The sequence below is a fragment of the Gobio gobio genome, assembly GCF_949357685.1.
Source record: "Gobio gobio genome assembly, chromosome: 1".
Lineage (NCBI taxonomy): Eukaryota > Metazoa > Chordata > Actinopteri > Cypriniformes > Gobionidae > Gobio > Gobio gobio.
The window spans coordinates 34676086-34697442 of record NC_137097.1 but is presented as its reverse complement, the minus strand read 5'-3'; the positions used below and the strand labels follow the sequence as shown (position 1 = coordinate 34697442).

The following is a 21357-nucleotide window of genomic DNA, read 5'->3' as shown; positions in this document are numbered from 1 at the left end:
TCGAGAATAGAAGCTGCATTTACATGGACACCTTTTGTTTCAATCGGAATGAATTCATTCAGAATCTGAATGTAGTATTTACATGAACGCTAAATAAAGTGATCTGGTTGATGTGCGCGTTTAAATGTCATAAGCTTTAAAGGGATAGTTAACCCAAAAATGAAAATGAACCCATGATTTACTCACCCTCAAGTCATGCTAGGTGTATATGACATTCTTCTTTCAGACGAACACAATCAGTGTTATATTAAAAAATGTCCTGGCTCTTCCAAGCTTTATAATGGCAGTGAATGACAGCCCAAAATTTGAAGCCTAAAGAAGTGCATCCATCCATTATAAAAGTGCTCCACACGACTCCAGGGGTTAATAAAGGCCTTATGAAGTGAATCCGTTTGTGTAAGAAAAATATCAATATTTAACATTATAAAGTGAAATATCTAGCTTCCGCCAGAGCGTCTTCCATAAGTCATATACACCAGGATGACTTAAGGGTGAGTAAATCATGGGGTAAAAGTTCGTTTTTTAATTTTCAACCATCCCTTTAACTCGGAACTGATTATTTGACGTGCACACACTGCACGAATAAACAGTTTCCCGCTGTTTGCGCATGCTAACTATTCTCCAACATTGCTTCTTTTCTTTGTTTTAGAGAACAGACTAGATATTTATCCATTTCAGGTCCTAATCAGGAGATGACGAGCATGTGAAAGGTTGGTTTCCCACTGAAGCTAAGCAGGGTTGAGATTGGTTAGTACCTGGATGGGAAACCTCCTGGGAAAACTATGTAACTGCTGGTAGAGGTGTTAGCTCACCCTGTGGTCTGTGTGGGTCCTAACACCGCAGTATAGTGATGGGGACACTATACTGTAACAAGCACCGTCCTTCGGATGAGACATTCAACTGAGGTCCTGACTCTCTGTGGTCATAAAAAAAATAGGGGTGGCATCCTGGTCAAATTTGCCCATTGGCCTCTGTCCATCATCATGGCCTTCTAATCATCCCCATATCCTCTCTACTATAAGGTTGTGTGTGGTGGGCATTCTGGCACAATATGGCTGCCGTCGCATCATTCAGGTGGATGCTGCAGATTGGTGGTGATTGAGGAGATTCCCTTTTCATATGTAAAGAGCTTTGAGTGCAGAGAAAAGCGCTATATAGCACGACAGTCATTTATGACACTTTATTCAACAACAACAGCTCAGCACGAGTCATGCGATCAAGTGTTTACAAGTGTCCTCTCGAACGGATTAGAAAAGGATTTGGATCTGGCCAATTCATTCCGATTGACGTGATTACATGCGACTTTTGTATTCTGACTGTGATACTAGTATGATTACAATTCGATTATTCATGTAAATACAGCTAGTGACAATTCATGCACATTAAAACCAGGAACAAGTAAATAGGGTCATTTCTGCCTTCATGTTGACTTTAACACAAAAATGCAGTTGTTTTAAAGGGATAGTTCACTCCAAAATGAAAATTACCTCATGATTTACTCACCCTCAAGCCATCCTAGGTGTGTGTGACATTCTTCTTTCACAATCTGAGTTATATTAAAAAATATCCTGGCTCTTCCAAGCTTGGAAGCTTGGCTTGTGAATGGTACCTTAGATTTTGAAGCCAAAAAAGTGCATCGCTCCATCATAAACGTACTCCAGGGGGTCAAAAAAGGCCTTCTTAAGCAAAGCCATGCATTTGAGTAAGAAAAATATCCTTATTTATCCGGTAACAGGCATACAAAATTCTAGTTCTGGCGGGAGAGTGACCTCTGACCCTACGCATGACGTAGGATGTAGGAGTAGCGTAAGCTCAGGTGAGAGTAGACGGCTCTCCCGCTTCAAATAAATAGAGCTGGCCAACCAACTCAAGCTCCTCCCACATTTCTCTTTAAAAATTCTCGTTTTAGACTTCTGATGCATCGGGTCTTCCACCGGAACCGACTCGTGTTCAGCCGTTACCGTAAGCCAGTGATTATAGTTTATAAAGTTATAAATATGGATATGTTTCTTACACATACACATAATTTCACTCCTGAAGGCCTTTATTAACCCCTGGAGCCGTGTGGAAGACTTTTATAATGGATGGGTGCACTTTTTTGGGCTTCAAAATCTAATCCTCCATTCACTGCCATTATAAAGCTTGGAAGAGCCAGGATATTTTTTAATATCACTCTGATTGTGTTCGACTGAAAGAAGAAAGTCATATACACCTGGCTTGAGGGTGAATAAATCATGGTATCATTTTCATTTTTGGGTGAACTATCCCTTTAAAAGGAGAAAATGCATGGCCAGGAAACTGACAGTGTGAAATGCATGTTTACCCAATTGTGTTATACTGGTATTGCATAATACTCTCTTTAGAAACCACTATTGCTCAACAACATTGCAAATTGCTTATCATTTTTCATCCATGCACTTGCCTTACTACAAAAACAGCTCCTCTTATTGGACTAAAACACACAATTCAGGAACCCCAGAGACGTGATGTTTTAGCCTTTATCATGGAGTCTCTATATTGATAGCTTTTCAAATGCGTAGAAATGACACCCTCCTTGGGTCAATATTTATCCACCAGTGAGGAAAAGTCAAATATGAACATTACTCAAATATTAGACAGCATGCATTAGCACAAAAGGGGGTGATATACTGTATATAGCAGTGGTTGTGAAGTGTCGCAACCCAAAGGAGAAGAAAAAAAACTGTTAGATCTATAATACAAATAATACAACTGACGGTGACAATTTAATCACACATTGTAAAAAAAAAAAAGCAATAGGCTTAACTTTTAAAAGGGAGGGGGGAAACTCGTTTATGTCGATAATTTTGTGCAGTTGATTGTAATTGCAATATGTACAATAATTGAACTGCTTTTGGTCAAAACTTTGGTCCAAAAGAAAAACTAGTTGAAGGAACCGCTGCTATATTGTATTACACAGTGAACTACTATCCCCGATGTTCGCATCCATTAAAGTGAATTCTGATAGTTGCATGGTGGTGAACATGCCTTTGCATTGTTGAAAAACTAAGTGGTTTCAGAGTAGAAGACGCACGCGCGCGCGCCACAGGTGCCAACTAATACAGGGCAATGTTTCAGACACAACAATCGTGATAACAACAAATGAACTAGACAATAAAAAATAACTCACACCTTGAAGGCAACATCAAAATACTCATTGACCGAGGCGCATCGCTCCAGCATATTTCTCGATGTTCCGTTTTTTACCCCATTCTCCATCAATGTTGCTTTTTTGATTGACATCGCGGAAACAAATAGCGAGGATGTTTTGCTTTCGATGTTCTTCTCCGGTGACTAGATCACGAATGCATCACATAGTGCATCTAAAAACGCGCACAAACTTCATCAGATGCTGGAGGAGGATGTGAGCGTGAAGAAACACAAAAACATGCATCTATTCGAAAAGCGTCCTCTTCATAATCATTAACGCGCAAAGACGCAAAACATGCTCGTTATCGTGCAGTTACGCGCATAATCACGCACAGCAAAGAGGCAGATCGCTCCAAAACACACATGAGCAACAGGCTCCCGTGGGTCACACACACTCTCTCTCTCACACACACAGGTGCTAGATCACACTGATTGAGAGGAGGAGACCGACCAATGACACCCGTTCAAGCGACGCGTCAAAACTAGACGCGCCCAAGCTGCGAGCTGCCAGTGCCGCGAGCGTTGTGGTTTTGTCGCGTCGCGTCTGTTGAGGGGCAAACGCTGCCCGACGCGTTTTTTTGTGTGACATAAACCTGTTCTTTCTGCAGGAGGCGCTCAAACGCTCCGAAAGCCAAATCCTCCCTTCAGCTTTATTCAAATCGCAGGGGATTTGTATGGCAAGCCGTTTTGTCATTTTATCCTTAACACATACTAGTATCTATTTTCATTATACTAGTACTTGTTTTTTAGATACTAGTATAGATAGTTAATGAATAAAGGCCTGTACACACCGGGACGAATATCGCGCGCGCTTATCGCCAGCGTTTTTCGTGCCGTTTTTCGGTGCGTCTTGAGTGTTCACACCCAAACGATTTTCACTGGCGCTGCGCCGAGTGAACGTGCAAATTCAGTCGATGCGCTCCCGGTACACAAGATGGTGCTGCGGCACTTTAAGCCTCTGACACTCGCTTGTCACACAGAAGGAGAAGAGAGACAGTATTTACGTGCTTGCCAAAACCATAGACATATTATGTATATGGACAAAACCATTCACACACTTTTTGCTAACTGGCAAGCAGCATTAGCAGTTCATCTTCTTCTTTGTCTACTTACTACTACTTCTTCGTCGTATCAATGTGTGCTCGGCAAGACCGTTTTGTGCTTGGGCGCCACCAAGTCGTGTTTTACTGTCACTTCAGCAGCTCCAGGCACGTGAACAAAAGCGCCGATCTCATTGGTCGGACAGTTTTTTACGCGCCGCGTCAAAATAAAAAAACGAACCCGAGGCGTTTTTTTAAAAATGACGCTTTTACGCCTGGCGTTTTGCGCGTCGGTGTGAACACTCACATTGGCGCCCATTGTTTAGTCCCGAGGCGTTAAACGTCGGCGATAAACGCGTGCGAAAATCGTCCCGGTGTGAACAGGCCTTAATGCTGCGTTCCAGTTAACCCGTAACCCGTGTTTTTCCAACCTTCTACCCGTGAAAGTGCACTGGAACGGCAGTCAAACCCGTGACTTCCCACCTGTGAACTCGTACTAGATCCATGTAGGCTACTCCCAGTTACGAGCTCTGACATCACATAGCCCGCGAAACAGCAATGCCAGCCCCTATGGATGCGGTGTTTATGGAAATCATATACATTATTTTACAAATAACGTAAAATGAAAGGTATAACAGCTTTTCTTGCCTTATGCGCCGTTTTTTCTCCTCCGTTTCCCTCAAATAAGCTAGGAGTAAGCATCTTTGGCGACAGAAATGATTGAAAATAAGCATAAGCACCGTGAAGTCCATCATGCTTTGTTTACATCTAGCTACCGAAATTCCTTGCGCTCAGGCACTGGCTCAAAAACCTGCCTGGAACGCAGCATAAGCACTAGTAGCTTACTTAATGGAATAGATACCAGTATCTACAAAAATAAGTACTAGTAGCAGGGGCGTTGGGAAAAAAAAGCAAAAAAAGTGTGGCTGGGTCCTCCCCCAGAAAAATTTTAGTAGATGTCATTTACATTAAATGGTTAGTTCACCCAAAAATGAAAATTCTGTCATTAATGACTGACCCTCATGTCGCTCCAAACCCGTAAGACCTTCGCTCATCTTCGGAACACAAATTAAGATATTTTTTAGTTAAAATAGTCCATGTGACTACAGTGGTTCAACCTTAATTTTATGAAGCGACGATAATACTTTTTGTGTGCAAAAAACAAACAAAAATAACGACTTTATGCAACAATTTCTTCTCGTCAGTGTCCTACGCAGTTTAGGCTATGTTGTTACCGCAGTGCAAAGCTTCCTAGTTCTACGTCAGTTGCCGACTCCCCATTGGCTGATGCTGTTAGCCAGGAGTTAGCCAATGGTGAGCTGTTGTTCTGATGTAGAACTAGGAAGCAAACCACTTGCGGTAATAACGTAAACTTCATAGGATACTGACACAGACAAGAAGAAATTGTTGCATAAAGTCTTCTTTGTTGCAACTTTTTTTTTTGCAAAAAAGTATTCTTGTCGCTCCATAAAATTAAGGGTAAAGCACATGGCAGAACATTTTGACGAAAATCAACCCTAGGTTCGAATCCGACTTTTGCCAAACTCGCTCTACTCCCTTTTCCCATCACAAATCAGATTGGAAAGGCATAATATAAAAAAATATTAAAGAAAATATTCTAAAAGTGGAATTAAGCGTCTAACGTGTGCAGTGTTAATTATTCGTCAACGACCTTTTTTCACTGACGAAAACGAGACGATAACTAAATAAAAACCAGTTTTGTAGGCTATGACAAAAACTATGACAAAAATCTACTGTCATTTTCGTCAATGAATAAAAACGAGACCCCGTCAGTACTGATGTCCAGTGTAATAGATGCGTTGTAATTTTTTGAGTTGTAATGTGCTGATCTAACCATGGGAAAACATGCGCTGTTGTGCTTCTACAGGCTCACGCGACACTGCTTCACAATCAATGAATACCACACATTTATGCCAGGTAATTGTTTATGAATTAATGCTGAGGAATAATGACACTGTTTACTTTACGATGTTTATATGGTAATATGGTTTAGACAGTTGTAACAGTGCATATTTTATCTCCCTCATCTGAACTTGAATGAGCAGCTGCAACTGCAATAGTAAGGCACAAGCATTTCAAAATAAGACTCCCAGTGTATTTCGAGCTTGTTTATAATTAAAAGTCACGCACTATATATACATTTTTGGTCACACAATTAACTGTATTTAATTTCATTCCCATTTAATTCATAGTCAGAAGGAAAGACTAAGAATATTATTTGACACATATTATTCAATAAAGTATCAAGGTTATAATAGTTAACTAAAACCAATAAAAATATTCATTAACTGAAATGAAAAAAATAAATAAACTTAAACTTATTTGAAACTTTAGCTTAACCTGATATACTAACTAAAACAGAAATACAAAACTATAAAAACTATATAGATGTTTTAAAAAAAACTAAAGTTAGCTCTCTTTCGTGTATTTTTGTGCTTGAAAGGTCAAAAACACAATTATGTCAAAATGTCAATGTTTTGGTCTTAAAAAGTGGCTGTGTCTTGTCCCACCCACATAGTGGTTCCGATGCCCATGGCAGGATGAAAATAGATAGTTCGTTTTAAAGATTAAATGTTAAAACGGCTTGCCATAGACATTGAAAACTGACATACAAGCGAAAATCCACCCTAGCAATCCCTAAAAAAAAGCGCCCTCACAAACGACTGTGATTGGTCCATCCTAAACAGCGCTGTGAAAAGTATAACGTACCATGTGACAACAGTGTCTTTGTATGGTATTAATCATTTGACTGAATAATGATACCGAGAGCCTTTAATAACCTTTTGTGAATTGAAAATAAAAACATCTCAAGCGGTTAAAATATAACATTTATTGTTCGGAAACATCCCACCTGACCAATCAGAGTAAAATCCACATTCAAAGCCCCGCCCACTTCATAATTTTGTTTAATCTCAACGGCCATTCTGCCATTTTATCTGTTTCTGTGAGAGAGTTTCGCCGATTATTTCTGTTTTTTTTTCCGCGACGCCTGAGGCCAATGTAGATGAGGTTTGACAAATTGCAGCCCATGGTAATATCTATAAGCTGTAGTTTTGAATAACCAGCCTAATATAATTTACCTGAAATATGAACGCCTCTTTGCGGTTTCATTCATTAAATCCTTTAAATAAATGGCTTGTTGACGTGACATGGTATTTTCCCTGTCACGCAAGATAAAAATAAATATAATTAGTATTGTCATCAAATGCAGTAGCCTATGGTTAAACATGTCTTTCTCTGACATGGACCGGGTGATATAAAAACTTTCTCTTTAGATTTTTTACATTTTTGAGTCAAATCTCAAAATTTTCTTATGGTGTGTGACTGTCTCAAGCATGGTTCAATAAATTACAACTTTTATAAATTATAAAGAAAAGCATACATGTTAATAAATACCTCAGGCATATTTGGTGTCTGTTTTAGTAAATGACAATCATTTTTTTCATCCATATATTTCTAAAAGCTTAGGAACTTGTCCTCCGGTGTAACACCATATCCTGATTTTAAATCGGTCAATTCAACTGACAAGTTTAATTTGTTCGAAGAACCCCATTCAAGGTCATGGGTGCGTCTAAATCAGCTCCCCAGTTCAGTAGTCAGGGCACTGATCAGGGATTCAGTCAATGGGCTGACTCTCTGGTCAGTGCTCTGACTACTGAACTAGGGAGCTGATTGAGACGCACCCCGTGTTACTGTGAAGCCCATGGCATGTGCACATGATAAGATTTGGTCTCAGAATTGTTTAAATATTTCACTTTTTTAATTTCTGTTGTCCTTTTGGTGCGACACCCACACCCCTATATAATTATTTCTATGTTACACCATAGGACACAATTCAGTAATTTTTTTTCAAAAAACAGTGAAAGAATTGACAAAGTTAGTGACCCCTTATATTTTCTCAAACATCAGACTTTACACTACATAACAATATGAGGTTTTTTTTCAAAAGATTACATACACACACAAAAAAAATGTTTTTTTACTGCTTATGTGTCAACTACCCTAATATTATTAATGATTCCGATGGTGTGTTTTACAACTTCCACAACTTCCCCCCGGTTTCAAAGACAAGGTTTAAGCCTAAACTGTATGTTTGAGCTGTTTTAACTGAAGCAACTTGCACTTGCATATCTTAAAGCATGTCAGTGTCATTGTTTTGTCTCAAGATGTACATCAGTAATTTTCTTTTTTTTTCTCCAAAGCATATTCAAGCTACTTAAATGCCTCAAATTAACTAAGGCTTAGTCTTGGCTTAAAATAAGCCCCGTCTGTGAAACCAGTTAAAAAGCGTGTGTTTAGTGCGTCCCCTACTGACAATCGAGTGGAATGACATCTATGCATAAAACAGCAAAGTTATAGGCTTAATAAAAATACATATTTTGGTAAACACGCAGCACTTGCTTTAATAATCGATGATGTTTTTAACAGTATGATTATGATAACATACTGTACTATTTGTCTAAATAGGCTATTTCATCTTATATTTCCAGAGTGTGTTATGTACACATATTAAACACCCTGTTTCACACACACGCACACACGCGCACGCGCACACGCACACGCACACACACACACACACACACACACACAACACTGAGACTAATTACAAAATATGAAGAAAAACAACAAACAGTGATGATCCAACCGAGACCAGCCAGATCCCTGTGTAATTATAATCAGAGCCCACAGTAAAATGATCATTATCATATTATTGTAATCAGACGCTCTGTGCCGAGCAACCCCAGCGGAGTTATGACAGCAGATAGTAGAAGCAAATCCAGCAGGCAAAGCCAACATGGAAGCTATTGATATTTGTGTGCCAATCAACGTTTTCAAAGAGAAGGGAAAGATGGGGGAAACACATATGTGTGTTTACTATTAAAAGTAACATTTATATATAATATAATAATATATAATATTATACACCGCATAACATTATCACTAATATTGTGTTGGTCCCCCTTTTGCTGCCAAAACAGCCCTGACCCGTCGAGGCATGGACTCCACTAGACCCCTGAAGGTGTGCTGTGGTATCTTGCACCAAGATGTTAGCAGCAGATCCTTTAAGTCCTGTAAGTTGCGAGGTGGGGCCTCCATGGATCGGACTAATTTGTTCAGCAAACAGATGCAAGATTGGATTGAGATCTGGGGAATTGGAATCCCAATCCAATCTAGCATCCGTTTGCTCGTTGTTGTGCTCCTCAAACCATTCCTGAACCATTTTTGCTTTGTGGCGGGGCGCATTATCCTGCTGAAAGAGCCACAGCCACCAGGGAATACCGTTTCCATGAAAGGGTGTACATGGTCTGCAACAATGCTTAGGTCGTGTCAAAGTAACATCCACATGAATGGCAGGACCCAAGGTTTCCCAGCAGAACATTGCCCAAAGCATCCCACTGCCTCCACAGCTACAGTAGCTCGTCTGTTTGATCAGACCACACGGGCCAGTCATCGCTCCCCATGTGCATCAATGAGCCTTGACCACCCATGACCCTGTCACTGGTTCACCACTGTTCCTTCCTTGGAGCACTTTTGATAGACACTGACCACTGCAGACCGGGAACAGCCCACAAGAGCTGCAGTTTTGGAGATTCTCTGACCCAGTCGTCTAGCCATCACAATCTGGCCCTTGTCAAACTCGCTCAAATCCTTACTCTTGCCCATTTTTCCTGCTTCTAACACATCAACTTTGAGGACAAAATGTTCACTTGCAGACTAATATATCCCACCCACTAACAGGAGCCGTGATGAAGAGATAATCAGTGTTATTGACTTCACCTGTCATTATTTCATTTGAGGAAAACCACTTTGTACCCTGCTCCCTTTTTACTTTCCCAGCAGTTCTGTTATAATATTTGTCTAAAAAAGAGGTCTATTTAACAGTTTAGTTCACTCAGATCAGTCAAAGAATGAAATCTAAAAGACAGACTTATTACAGGTTTTTTATTGGCATCTATGTTTCTATGAAGAACCTTTAACATCCACTGAATCTTTCCATCCCAAAAAAGATTCTTTATAGTGGGAAAAAGTTTTTTTTAGTTTATTAAAATGTTCTTTGCACTGATAAATAAGTGGTTCTTTTAATAACTGCTCACTAAAAGGTTAATTCTTTGGGGAACCCAAAATAGTTCTTCTATGGCATCGTGTCCCCAAAAAAGTATGTACTTAAATTTTTTTTTTTTGTACCTAAAATAAATTCCATAAAATTAAAATACATTTTAAATATAATTTTTTGAAAATTGTGTTATATATAGTTGATTTCAAACGTTGTCTTGTTTAAAGCATAAAAATGTAGTGATGTGAAGTTTTAATTTTAAATGTCAAGTAAACTTATCTTGTTTTAACCTCATTAAATCCAGGGAATGATACAACATAAGAAACAAATGGGGGAAAAAACGTTCTTTGAAAAAGTATATTTTATTCATATGTTATACTATGCTCTCTGTAGTGAACACTAGGACTTAGTTGTTTAAAAAAATACAATGACATTTAGTAACATGAATAGGCAAAAACAATTGGATTTTTTTTCATTCACCAATACATTTTTAGGTTTCAGGATTTATGTTTAAAAAATTTTCTCAACTAAGTTATGAAAGATATAACAGAATGAATTGATTTACAATTTTACTTCATGTGTGCAAAATGGCCATATACATGGCTCCAAAAAGACCTAAAACTGACATGGACGGTGTCAGAGAAATTCACTAAAATATGATGTCCTCATACGAGGACAGTGGCACCCACGAGGTTAAGGATGTTTATTTACAGTTTTTTTTATTCGCTTTGGTACTATTTTCACAAGTAAGGTGTACATTTTCAAAACTCATCGTACAAAAATCCAAACTGATCACACTTGTAACACAACAAGTCATTCTTTCAAAACCTGATGTAATGCTTTCATTCACTTGCACATATTTTCAGTCCACATAATCACTGTTTCAAACACAAGATTATTGTAATATGTAATGAGAACATTTGGTTTAATCACCAAAACACAACAGTGTGATCTTCTTTCAATTTAGTACTTTAACCAATCAGTTCATCCAACAGCAAACAATGCAATATACATGTTTCAAATCTCCCTCGTTGCTGAATTATCTACAGTATCTACAGTAACACAGGCTACATATTCCTCATTAGAAAATACACTTGCATTACCTAACTTATGTAATTGAATCCAATGATGTTTGTAATAGTATTCAGTGTGTTATCAAAAAGGTGTGATAAAGTTATGACACAGCCATGAGGTTCTGTGCTATAACAGAGTTTGCTGCCCATACATGTTCTCACTTACATGTTCTCACTGTACCATATGACTGAATCTACTGTAGTTGAGCTTTATAAGGGTGAGTTACAGTAATGTGGCAATCTCTACCATGGTAATCTGTTTACAGTATCACATGGCATACATACTGTAATGTAAAATTCTATATTTGATACCATCTGTCTCCCTTCTTCTGATTTCTGATCAATCTGATGTTACACCGTCATTGACTATTTCCACTCCCTTATACTCTATTCTGCTCTATTCACAAATTGAAAATATTTCTGTCCCACTCTCCATAGACATTATGATTTTTATACTGTTCGAAATCTATATTCTTTCCCCTTACACTACACATCAAAGAAACATTTCTGCATTTTCACATTTTCAAAAAAACTCATTCTCTATGATTTATAAGCTTGACCAAAAAATGTCCCTGCAAGGAAAAGGATTTAGGATATTGCTGTCTTTTTGTCCCCATAATGTAGAGTTTACCAGACCACAAACACACCTTATAATCTAAGGTAAATCGCAGAAAATTTAAAAATAATTAATTTCATATGGTTATCCATTTTGGAAATTGCAAACAAAGTAGAAACTATGTTTATATAATCAATATATATAGAAATCTATTGGTGTACCAAATGATTCATTGATTAACCATTAAGATCAGTTGGATTAAATAAAAGACAAATGTATTAAACTGAACGAGAAGAGATGCAAATCAAAAGTTTGATAGTAAGAGCTTTATGAAAGGCAGTTACTGTGAATGAAACATTTATAAAGATGAAACATTTATTTTGTGTAGGGAAAAGTATACTTTGTGGTTTTGTGTATTGTACTAACACAATTGAAAATATGCTGAAATGTTTGAAAAAAGCGCACTTTTGATGATCTGTTGTGATGTTAGCACTATGAGTTTCGAAAATGTACACCTTGCTTGTGAAAATAGTACCAAAGCGAATAAAAAAAACTGTATTTTGCAGTGTGAAGTGATGTCATCTGAGTGTCTAATCGGAGAAAACAGCAGCTGTGACTCTGCATAGAGACTCACCGTGAAGCCAATGCCCACAGTAGCAGAGAAGGATCCAGTGATGAATTTACCCTGGTCAAACTGCACTAGCAGAGACGTCTTCCCCACTCCACTGTCTCCAACTAGTATAGTCTGCAACAGACAGACATCAATAGATGGATGGTCAACATGAAGATAAAGGTATTATTGGGACACTTTTGCGGTTGTCGTGTACTTCCCTAAAAGAAAGTACTGGGTAATATAAGGTAACTACATGTGTTAAGGTTAGGTTTAGAGTATACCTAATTATTACACAGTTATTGTAATAACTATAATAAGTACGTATTATGTACGTATGCACATAGTGCAGAACAGGGCTGTAAAATAAAGTGCTACCTTGATTTCTGACGCACAGCTAAAATGTGAAGAAAAAACGAGCCTCAGCTTTAGGATGGGAGAGATGATCCTAGCTAGTGTTGAAAAGACAGATTAGTCACTTACATGTTGACACCTGCTATTGGCGTCAACAAGACAGAAAGCGGCTCTGCACACTCTCACAGCTTTCTCATCAAGAGATCAGTCAGGGTGTTTGTTAAATGGTGGTGTTTTCAAAGGAAAGCGTCCCCACTGCTATAGCCTGTTGCTCATATGTGGGGTTTAACTTATGAAATCATGCAGCTCTTTCAGGAAGGAACGGTGTACTATAACCCTGATCAGCTGGATGATAACAAAATGGGTGAAAAAACATACACACAGACTTTTAAAAAGGACCTGTGTCATATTTACAGACAGGAATATCATCGATCGTGTGACCTGAGAGTGGGCTTTTTTGACTTGGGCCAGTATCAAGCACTTTAGAAACTGCATAGCAACACGCTGGGAACTTTCCAGAACACTTGGAGACACCCTGGCAACAAACCAAAACATCTAGATACTGCATCATAACATGGCAAGAAACAAGACACTGTAGACCTTAGCAAGTTCCCTCCAAATGTTCTGGAAAGTTTTGGCAGTGTAGTGGGCACGGGTTTGGCCAGCCTTAAGGATGGGGACAAGAGTCGTGGAATAGTTCCAGGGCTTAGTGATAACCATGGATGGTGTCTGTGTCGGTTAGGGGTTCTGGGACAGCCTGTGTGCTGCCCAGGCATGCAGGACAACCATGGTGTAGAAGGTGATAACTGCCCTCTTGGCCATGGTAGGACTGACGGGGGAAACGGGTGACTCTGGAACAGTCTCCATAGCAGTGACTGACAGAGCAGGTGGTTCAGGAGAGACAGAAGCCGAGGAAGCTAACAGGGCAGCCCAGACACACGTAACAGCGTCAGCGTACAGAGAGAGGGCAGCCTTTTCAACCGCAACAGGACAGACTGGAACAGCGGGCCGCGCACGGACAGTCTTCATGGCCATAACCAGGAGCTGTGGAAACACTGGTATCAGGACCTCCTGGACCACCAAACTTGGGACCACGGAAGTCATTGGAGGACTGGGGAGGAAGAGGGCCAAGAGGAGGAAGGGCAAACTTCTTCTTCTCCACGGTTGTAAACATTCCCCACAAACTGCCAGAATGTCAGCATCCCCATCTCACAGGCACAGACGGGCTCATTAAGGCTGTTGTTGAAAATGTCCTTGAGTCCCTCCGCTACAAACAGGAACTGATGAGCAAACTCCTTCACGCTGGCTCTCCAGAAGACCAGAAAACCTTTACAATCAGAAGACATTTACAATTGCATAGCAATGACTATAAAACCCCTCTGAACAACCTAGCAACCACCATTAAGGCTATAGCAACCACCTAGAAATGACCTAGCAACATTTAGAGCACCTTAACATCTGCAATGCCCAGGCAACCATTTAGTCAAAGCCACCTCTTAGAAATGCTTTAGCAACCAAATCCAAAACCCTACAAAATACCTATCGTATAAACAGTAGAACACCTTAGCAACCCCCCAAAGAAGTAATGAAGATTAGCGGTATGAGAATGCACAAGGTCCAAACGCGCTGATGTAAGAAGTCTGATTTGGGCCAAGTATAAAGTTCTTATGGAGATGACACCATTACTCCGCCCTGTTTACAGAAAGCCCTGCATCTTTTTAATAGCTTTTCTATATAAATATGAGCTAGATGAACATCTTTGACCGCTTTTTCAGCGTGTCGCGCTCAAGACTGTGCCTTCTTTTTCCTTCTTCTGTGCTGCGGCTCTGCAGTTGGATGTACTTTAATGTGTCTCGTGTTTTTAAGAGCACTTAAAACACTGTCTGTTTGATCATCCCCTTACGCTTGTCACTCAGACGTCAAAGAAGGCTGAATGAAGACAATGGCGCAGTGTTTAAAGATAATGTCTGATGATTGACATCACCGACATCATCAAATCATCAATGTCATAGGCCTGCAAGCTATGTGTCTTGAAGAACATTATAGATGGTACTAGCCACCCCTCGGCAGGTTGCTATAGAACCAACCCCCTTCGTTTCACTTGAAATATCCTCCTTCCACTTTTGAATCTTTTTTTTTTTCTTCCCCCCTTTAAAATGCTTGGGTGCCATGGTCTATCCACATTTAACTCATTTTTATTGCTGAACTGTTACTGATGGCCCTACACCAAGCATGCATATCTAGATGCATTCTAAGGAAGTTTAATCTCTCTAAGAATTTGTGGGAAAAGATGTCAAACTACCGCTGTAAAAAAAAGCTTGGCTGATGCGATCATCTCTGTATAATGTAATGTGACTGACCTGCAGCAGATATACCAGACTCTCCCTCTATCCTTCAGTCTGTTTTTTAACTCCAACCTCCAACCAAATTTTGGTGCTGATGTGTGAATGGTCTCTTAACGGTAAAAAGCCAGAACGCCATCGCTTGTGTGAACAGCACATTTGTGTATTTACCGGTAAAGTCATTCTAGTAGCCTAATTTTACGGTAAATTACTGTGATTACTGTGACACTCCTCATTAGCTTTGTACAGCGTTCAAAATGCACTGTTATGAAAACACCCCCTCTTTGGGAAGTGAGCATCCCTAGGCCCTACTCACTCTAAAGGGCAGAGCCCTTGAAGTGGGGACTTTGGAGGGAGCAGGGCACTTGTGTGTCATAATGAAGCCGTTTGGATCGCACTTGCCGAAGGGAGCAATGAAAGACCACGTAATTTCCTCATTAGCTTCACCTGGAATGTTACCACGACAAAGCTAGGCCGCAGCAACAGGAATATCTTATTATTGCTCTTGATATAATACAAATATGCTTTATATAAGGAACTTTGTGCCATACCATGGGTGCAGTGGCGCAATGATATTATGCAGTGCCCGAAAATAGGCTAAATTCAAAGTGGTACGGCACAAAGTACCTGGATTATTACGCGGGAATGAGAGTATAGTTCCTAGCCATATCGGTCTAGAAAATGGCAACTTTTCATTTTCCGTTGGTCTTAGTACACGATGTAACTTTACACATCACAACATGTAAATAGGAAAATGTTGGCGTTATTTTGTCACTTATTGAGCAGTAGGCTAGCTGGAGCCATTTACCTCCAGTCTTTGTGCTAAGCTAGGCTAGCGGTGGGTGCGTCAGACAGAGTTTTGGCACGCACGGAGATGAGAATGGTATGTATGGACTTATCTAACTGAGTGAATAAGCTAAAGTCCCAAAAAGTCGGCGTGTTCCTTTAACACATTAAACATTTCTTATCTATGGAACTTTTAATATGAAATTTCAATATGAAATGCATGATGAAAATGTGTGTAATAAATCACAGCATATCTAGCTTTAAAATGAATCACAAGCACTTGTCACCCTAGGTCACGTGACCGTAAACGATGTAAACGTGACTATCTCATGTTCCCTTTGCTTACGGGCTTGTGGAAGGGCCCTTCGTGAAGGGATTCAGTTGTTCACTTTCGTTTGGAACGTCCCTTCAAATGGCGTCCTCTTCTTGAAGTGCCCTTCAAGGGTTCGGGGGGGGAAAAAAGCACAGTTTGGTATTCACCCTATGTCTCACACTTGCCCAGGGCAGCGTGCCACATCTCTGTGGGGACTGACTGAGGACGTGGGCGTCATCCTGTACTGGTTGCCATGGTTATCACATCCGGCCAGAGGCTGCAAAAGCACATGCAGTGTTCGACGACATTTATCAGCTGGAGGGCAGATGGGTGGCTGTACTCCTCTCAGTTTCATCTAATGTCTCACTATGTTGCCCTCCTCCAATCCCTGCAGTGAGTACATCATGCCGCAGGTGCAATATTACATCCGGTGACTCCCTCTGTGTTGATGATTGTTTTAGAAACAATGTGATCGTTTAGAATGTAGGACGTTTCACGAAACAATAAAACGCATTGAGAGTCACATGGCATTGTTTTACACGGCTAAACAAACAAATACCTGTGGGATGATTTCAGGAGATGAATCGTGTCGAACACAGAGCCCACAGGCTTTCAAACTCTATTATTATTTCATGCGAACCTCATCCATGTTTGATATTCCTTAAATCCCTCATTACTCATTCAGCTTTGAAATGCTTGATTAAGGGAGAACACAATGGAACAAACCACATGAGGCACGTGACGGGCACACGGAATGCCATTACCATGGCAACACATGCATTTCCGCAACCAAAGCACCAAAGTCTCTCCTTCAGTAGATGCCGAGGAGATACTTCATTATTACAATGTGACACGGCCTAAAAAGCTTGAAATATGAGTGTATCCGACTTCAAAAGTATCACATGTCATAAATATAATTTATGCTTATGCAAAATATAATTTCTTTTTTATGTTGAGGTCAAAAAGACCAGGACTCTTAACAGGTTTCATGGGATTCAGCTATTTACTTCAATTTACCTGTCAGGGACTAAAAGATTGTACACCGATCAGGCATAACATTATAACCTAATATTGTGTTGGTCCCCCTTTTACTGCCAAAACAGACTCCACTAGACCCCTGAAGGTGTGCTGTGGTATCTGGCACCAAGATGTTAGCAGCAGATCTTTTAAGTCCTGTAAGTTGTGAGGTGGGGCCTCCATGGATCGGACATGTTTGTTTTGCACATTCCACAGATGCTCGACTGGATTGAAATCTGGGGAATTTGGAGGCCAAGTCAACACCTCAAATTTATTGTTGTGCTCCTCAAACCATTCAGGAACCATTTTTGCTTTATGTTGGAGCATTATCTGCTGAAAGAGCCACAGCCACCAGGGAATACCGTTTCCATGAAAGGGTGAACATGGTCCGCAACAATGCTTAGGTAGGTGGTACGTGTCAAAGTAACATCCACATGGATGGCAGGACCCAAAGTGTCCCAGCAGAACATTGCCCAAAGCATCAACACTGCCTCTGCCGGCTTGCCTTCTTCCCATAGTGCATCCGGTGCCATGTGTAGCTCATCTGTTTGATCAGACCACACGGGCCAGTCTTCGCTCCCCATGTGCATCAATGAGCCTTGGCCGTCCATGACCCTGTCACCGGTTCACCACTGCTCCTTCCTTGGAGCACTTTTGATAGACACTGACCACTGCAAACCGAGAATACCCAACAAGAGCTGCAGTTTTGGAGATGCTCTGACCCAGTCGTCTAGCCATCACAATCTTGCCCTTGTCAAACTCGCTTAAATGCCCATTTTTCCTGCTTCTCACATCAGTTTTGAGAACAAAATGTTTCCTTCTGCCTAATATATCCCACCCACTAAAAGGTGCCGTGATGAAGAGATAATCAGTGTTATTTACTTCACCGGTCATAATGTTATGCCTGATCGGTGTATGGCACTTAATGATTGGCACTTAATGAATTTGCTTATCAATATACCTATTTAATGAAAATGCACAGCTTTTGATTATGTAGTAATAAACACAAAATAACCAGGGCATGTTTTCCACTAAATGAATAAATAATATTTAATCATTTTTATTTATATTCATCAATATAATACATAAGAATAAACAGCAATATTTACCTAAATATAATTGTTCTAAAACATTGTAATTTATGCTATAATGGGAATTTAATATCAGCTAAAATAATCTCACTGCAGTGTACTTTGTTGTTTAATTAAATAAATACACAAAAAAAATTTCTAAGCAGTTCTTAACCGAGTGTCACAACTGACTTGACAGAATCCGTGAACGTTTTGCCCTGTAGCGTTTCAATAATGGCAAACAAAAACAGAGAAAGAGAGTCAACGCCCTCACTCAGAGCAACTGATGTGTTTCACATCTAATGTTTCTTTAATAAACTAATTTCCTGTCATACTCCCTCACCACATCTAAATGCTGAAAAAAATTAACAAATCATCTGCAAAATGTGTAGTTGGCTATGTAGTAAACACTATTCCACACACACTGATTTAAAGTACAATAGCCCAGTATATGGTGTACTGTATATTCTTGAAAGTGGTTATTTGGTTTGTTTGCAATCTTCTTAACAAGAACCTGAACTTGGTTCTTGTGTTGAATAATATGATCAATTGGAGATCTAAAACATTACTGATATTGCATTATAGGTTCTTCAGACCAGTTAACTGGTTTCTATTTAGAGAGAATAAAAAGTTCTTTAAAGGGATAGTTCACCCAAAAATTGTCAACTTACTCACCCTCAAATTGTTCCAAACCTGTGTGAGTTTGTATGAGATGACAGCACCCATTGACTTCCATAGTATTTTTTTTATAAGTCAGTGGGTGCTGTCAACATTCTTTAAAATATCTTCTCTTGTGTTCAGCAGAAGAAAGAAACCTATACAGGTTTGGAACAACTTGAGGGTGAGTAAATTATGACAAAATTTTCATTTTTGGGTGAACTATCCCTTTAAGTAACTTCAAAAGGTTTTTCTGTCACATCAGACTGTAAAACCTGGTTTAGGATCTAACTGGAATCTTTCTAAGGGTATAAGTACATGTAGCTGGTTTGTGATCTCAGTGTGAGTGACAGATTACCAATAAATTGATCGCACAGATTGTCACTTGGTCAAGGCATCGGTCAATACAACACAACCTTACTCACGATGCCAAATGAATGAATGGCTCCATGGACCAAAGGTGGGTGTGTAATTCATGCAGTCAGGGCCAGTGTTGTACTGGCTAATTCCTGCAGATCTCTGGCACTGACTGTGAGAGGGTGGGTGTGCGACTTCCTGCCTGCGAGCCATAATCACAGCTAATTCAGCTTTTAATAGAAACTAGCAGAACAGGCAGACAGAAAGATACACTACATTGCCAAAAGTATTGGGTTACCCCTCCAAATCATTGATTTCTGGTGTTCCAATCACTTCCATGGCCACAGGTGTATAAAATCAAGCACTCGGCTTGCAGACGCTTCTACAAACATTTGTGAAAGAATGGGTCGCTCTCAGGAGCTCAGTGAATTCAAGCGTGGTACCGTGATAGGTTGCCACCTGTACAATAAGTCCATTCGTGAAATTTCCTCACTACTAAATATTCCACGGTCAACGGTTAGTGGTTTTATAACAAAATTGGGAACAACAGCAACTCAGCCACAAAGTGGTAGGCCACGTAAAATCACAGACTGGGGTCAGCGCATGCTCAGATGCACAGTGAGCAGAAGTCATCAACTTTCTGTCAATAGCTACAAACCACCAAACTTTGTGTGGTCATCAGATGAGCTCAAGAACAGTGTGTAGAGAGCTTCATGGAATGGGTTTCCATGGCCGAGCAGCTCATCCAAGCCTTACATCACCAAGTGCAATGCAAAGCGTGGGGTAAAGGATGCCGCCTCTGGACTCTAGAGCGGTGGAGACGTGTTCTCTGGAGTGACCAATCACGCTTCTCTGTCTGGCAATCAGATGGACGAGTCTGGGTTTGGCGGTTGCCAGGAGAACGGTACTTGCCTGACTGCATTGTCCCAAGTGTAAAGTTTGGTGGAGGGCGAATTATGGTGTGGGGTTGTTTTTCAGGGGTTGGGCTTGGCCCCTTAGTTCCAGTGAAAGGAACTCTTAATGATTCAGCATAACGATATTTTGGACAATTGTATGCTCCCAACTTTGCAGGAACAGTTTGGGGATGGCCCCTTCCTGTTCCAACATGACTGCACACCAGTGCACAAAGCAAGGTCCATAAAGACATGGATGAGCGAGTTTGGTGTGGAGGAACTTGACTGGCCTACACAGAGTCCTGACCTCAACCTGATAGAACACCTTTGGGATGAATTAGAGCGGAGACTGTGAGCCAGGCCTTCTCGTCCAACATCAGTGCCTGACCTCACAAATGCGCTTCTAGAAGAATGGTCATAAATCCCCATCAACACACTCCTAAACCTTGTGGAAAGCCTTCCCAGAAGAGTTGAAGCTGTTATAGACTGGGCCAACTCCATATTAAACCCTACAGATTAAGAATGGAATGTCATTAAAGTTCATGTGCATGTAAAAGCAGGCGACCCAAAACCTTTGGCAATATAGTGTAGATAGACAAACAGACAGACAGGCAAGAAGACAGACAGACAAACAAACAGACAGGCAACAAGACAGACAGACAGACAGATAAACAAACAGACAGACAGGCAAGAAGACAGACAGACAGACAAACAAACAGACAGGCAAGAAGACAGACAGACAGACAGGCAACAAGACAGACAGACAGATAAACAAACAAACAGACAGACAGGCAGGCTGGCAGACAGACAGACATGAGGATGGTAGTGGTCACCTTATGCATGAGCTCCTCATTGTATGTGAGGATGAGTGAGCTGCTGGAGAGTGTCTGTCCCTCCTCTGTGTCCGTGTCCACTGGAGAGGAGCCGTATGCGCTGTCAGGATCAGCCGGCTCTCCCTGCTCCACCGTCTCCAGCTCTGAAGTGCTCTCCATCATCAACTCCATGTGTGAGGAGCTTCTCAACAGCAGATCTTTGACAGTCATCG

General features: G+C 40.4%; 1 protein-coding gene across 3 annotated transcripts in view; it reads right to left on the bottom strand.

Moving 5' to 3' along the window:
• LOC307136416 (ras-related protein Rab-37) overlaps nt 1-21169 on the bottom strand; it is a 60693-nt gene extending 39524 nt beyond the window's left edge. Inside the window, exon 1 of one of the 3 annotated variants that reach the window (XM_079833411.1) lies at nt 21146-21169. In XM_079833411.1, coding sequence (XP_079689537.1) covers nt 21146-21154 — 9 coding nt within the window. In that variant the 5' untranslated portion in view covers nt 21155-21169. Of the gene's footprint in view, nt 1-3150; nt 3780-21145 lie in introns of those variants that run through there. The other 2 variants (XM_079833409.1, XM_079833410.1) reach the window with 2 other exon arrangements.
• Nucleotides 21170-21357: the final 188 nt, after the last annotated feature.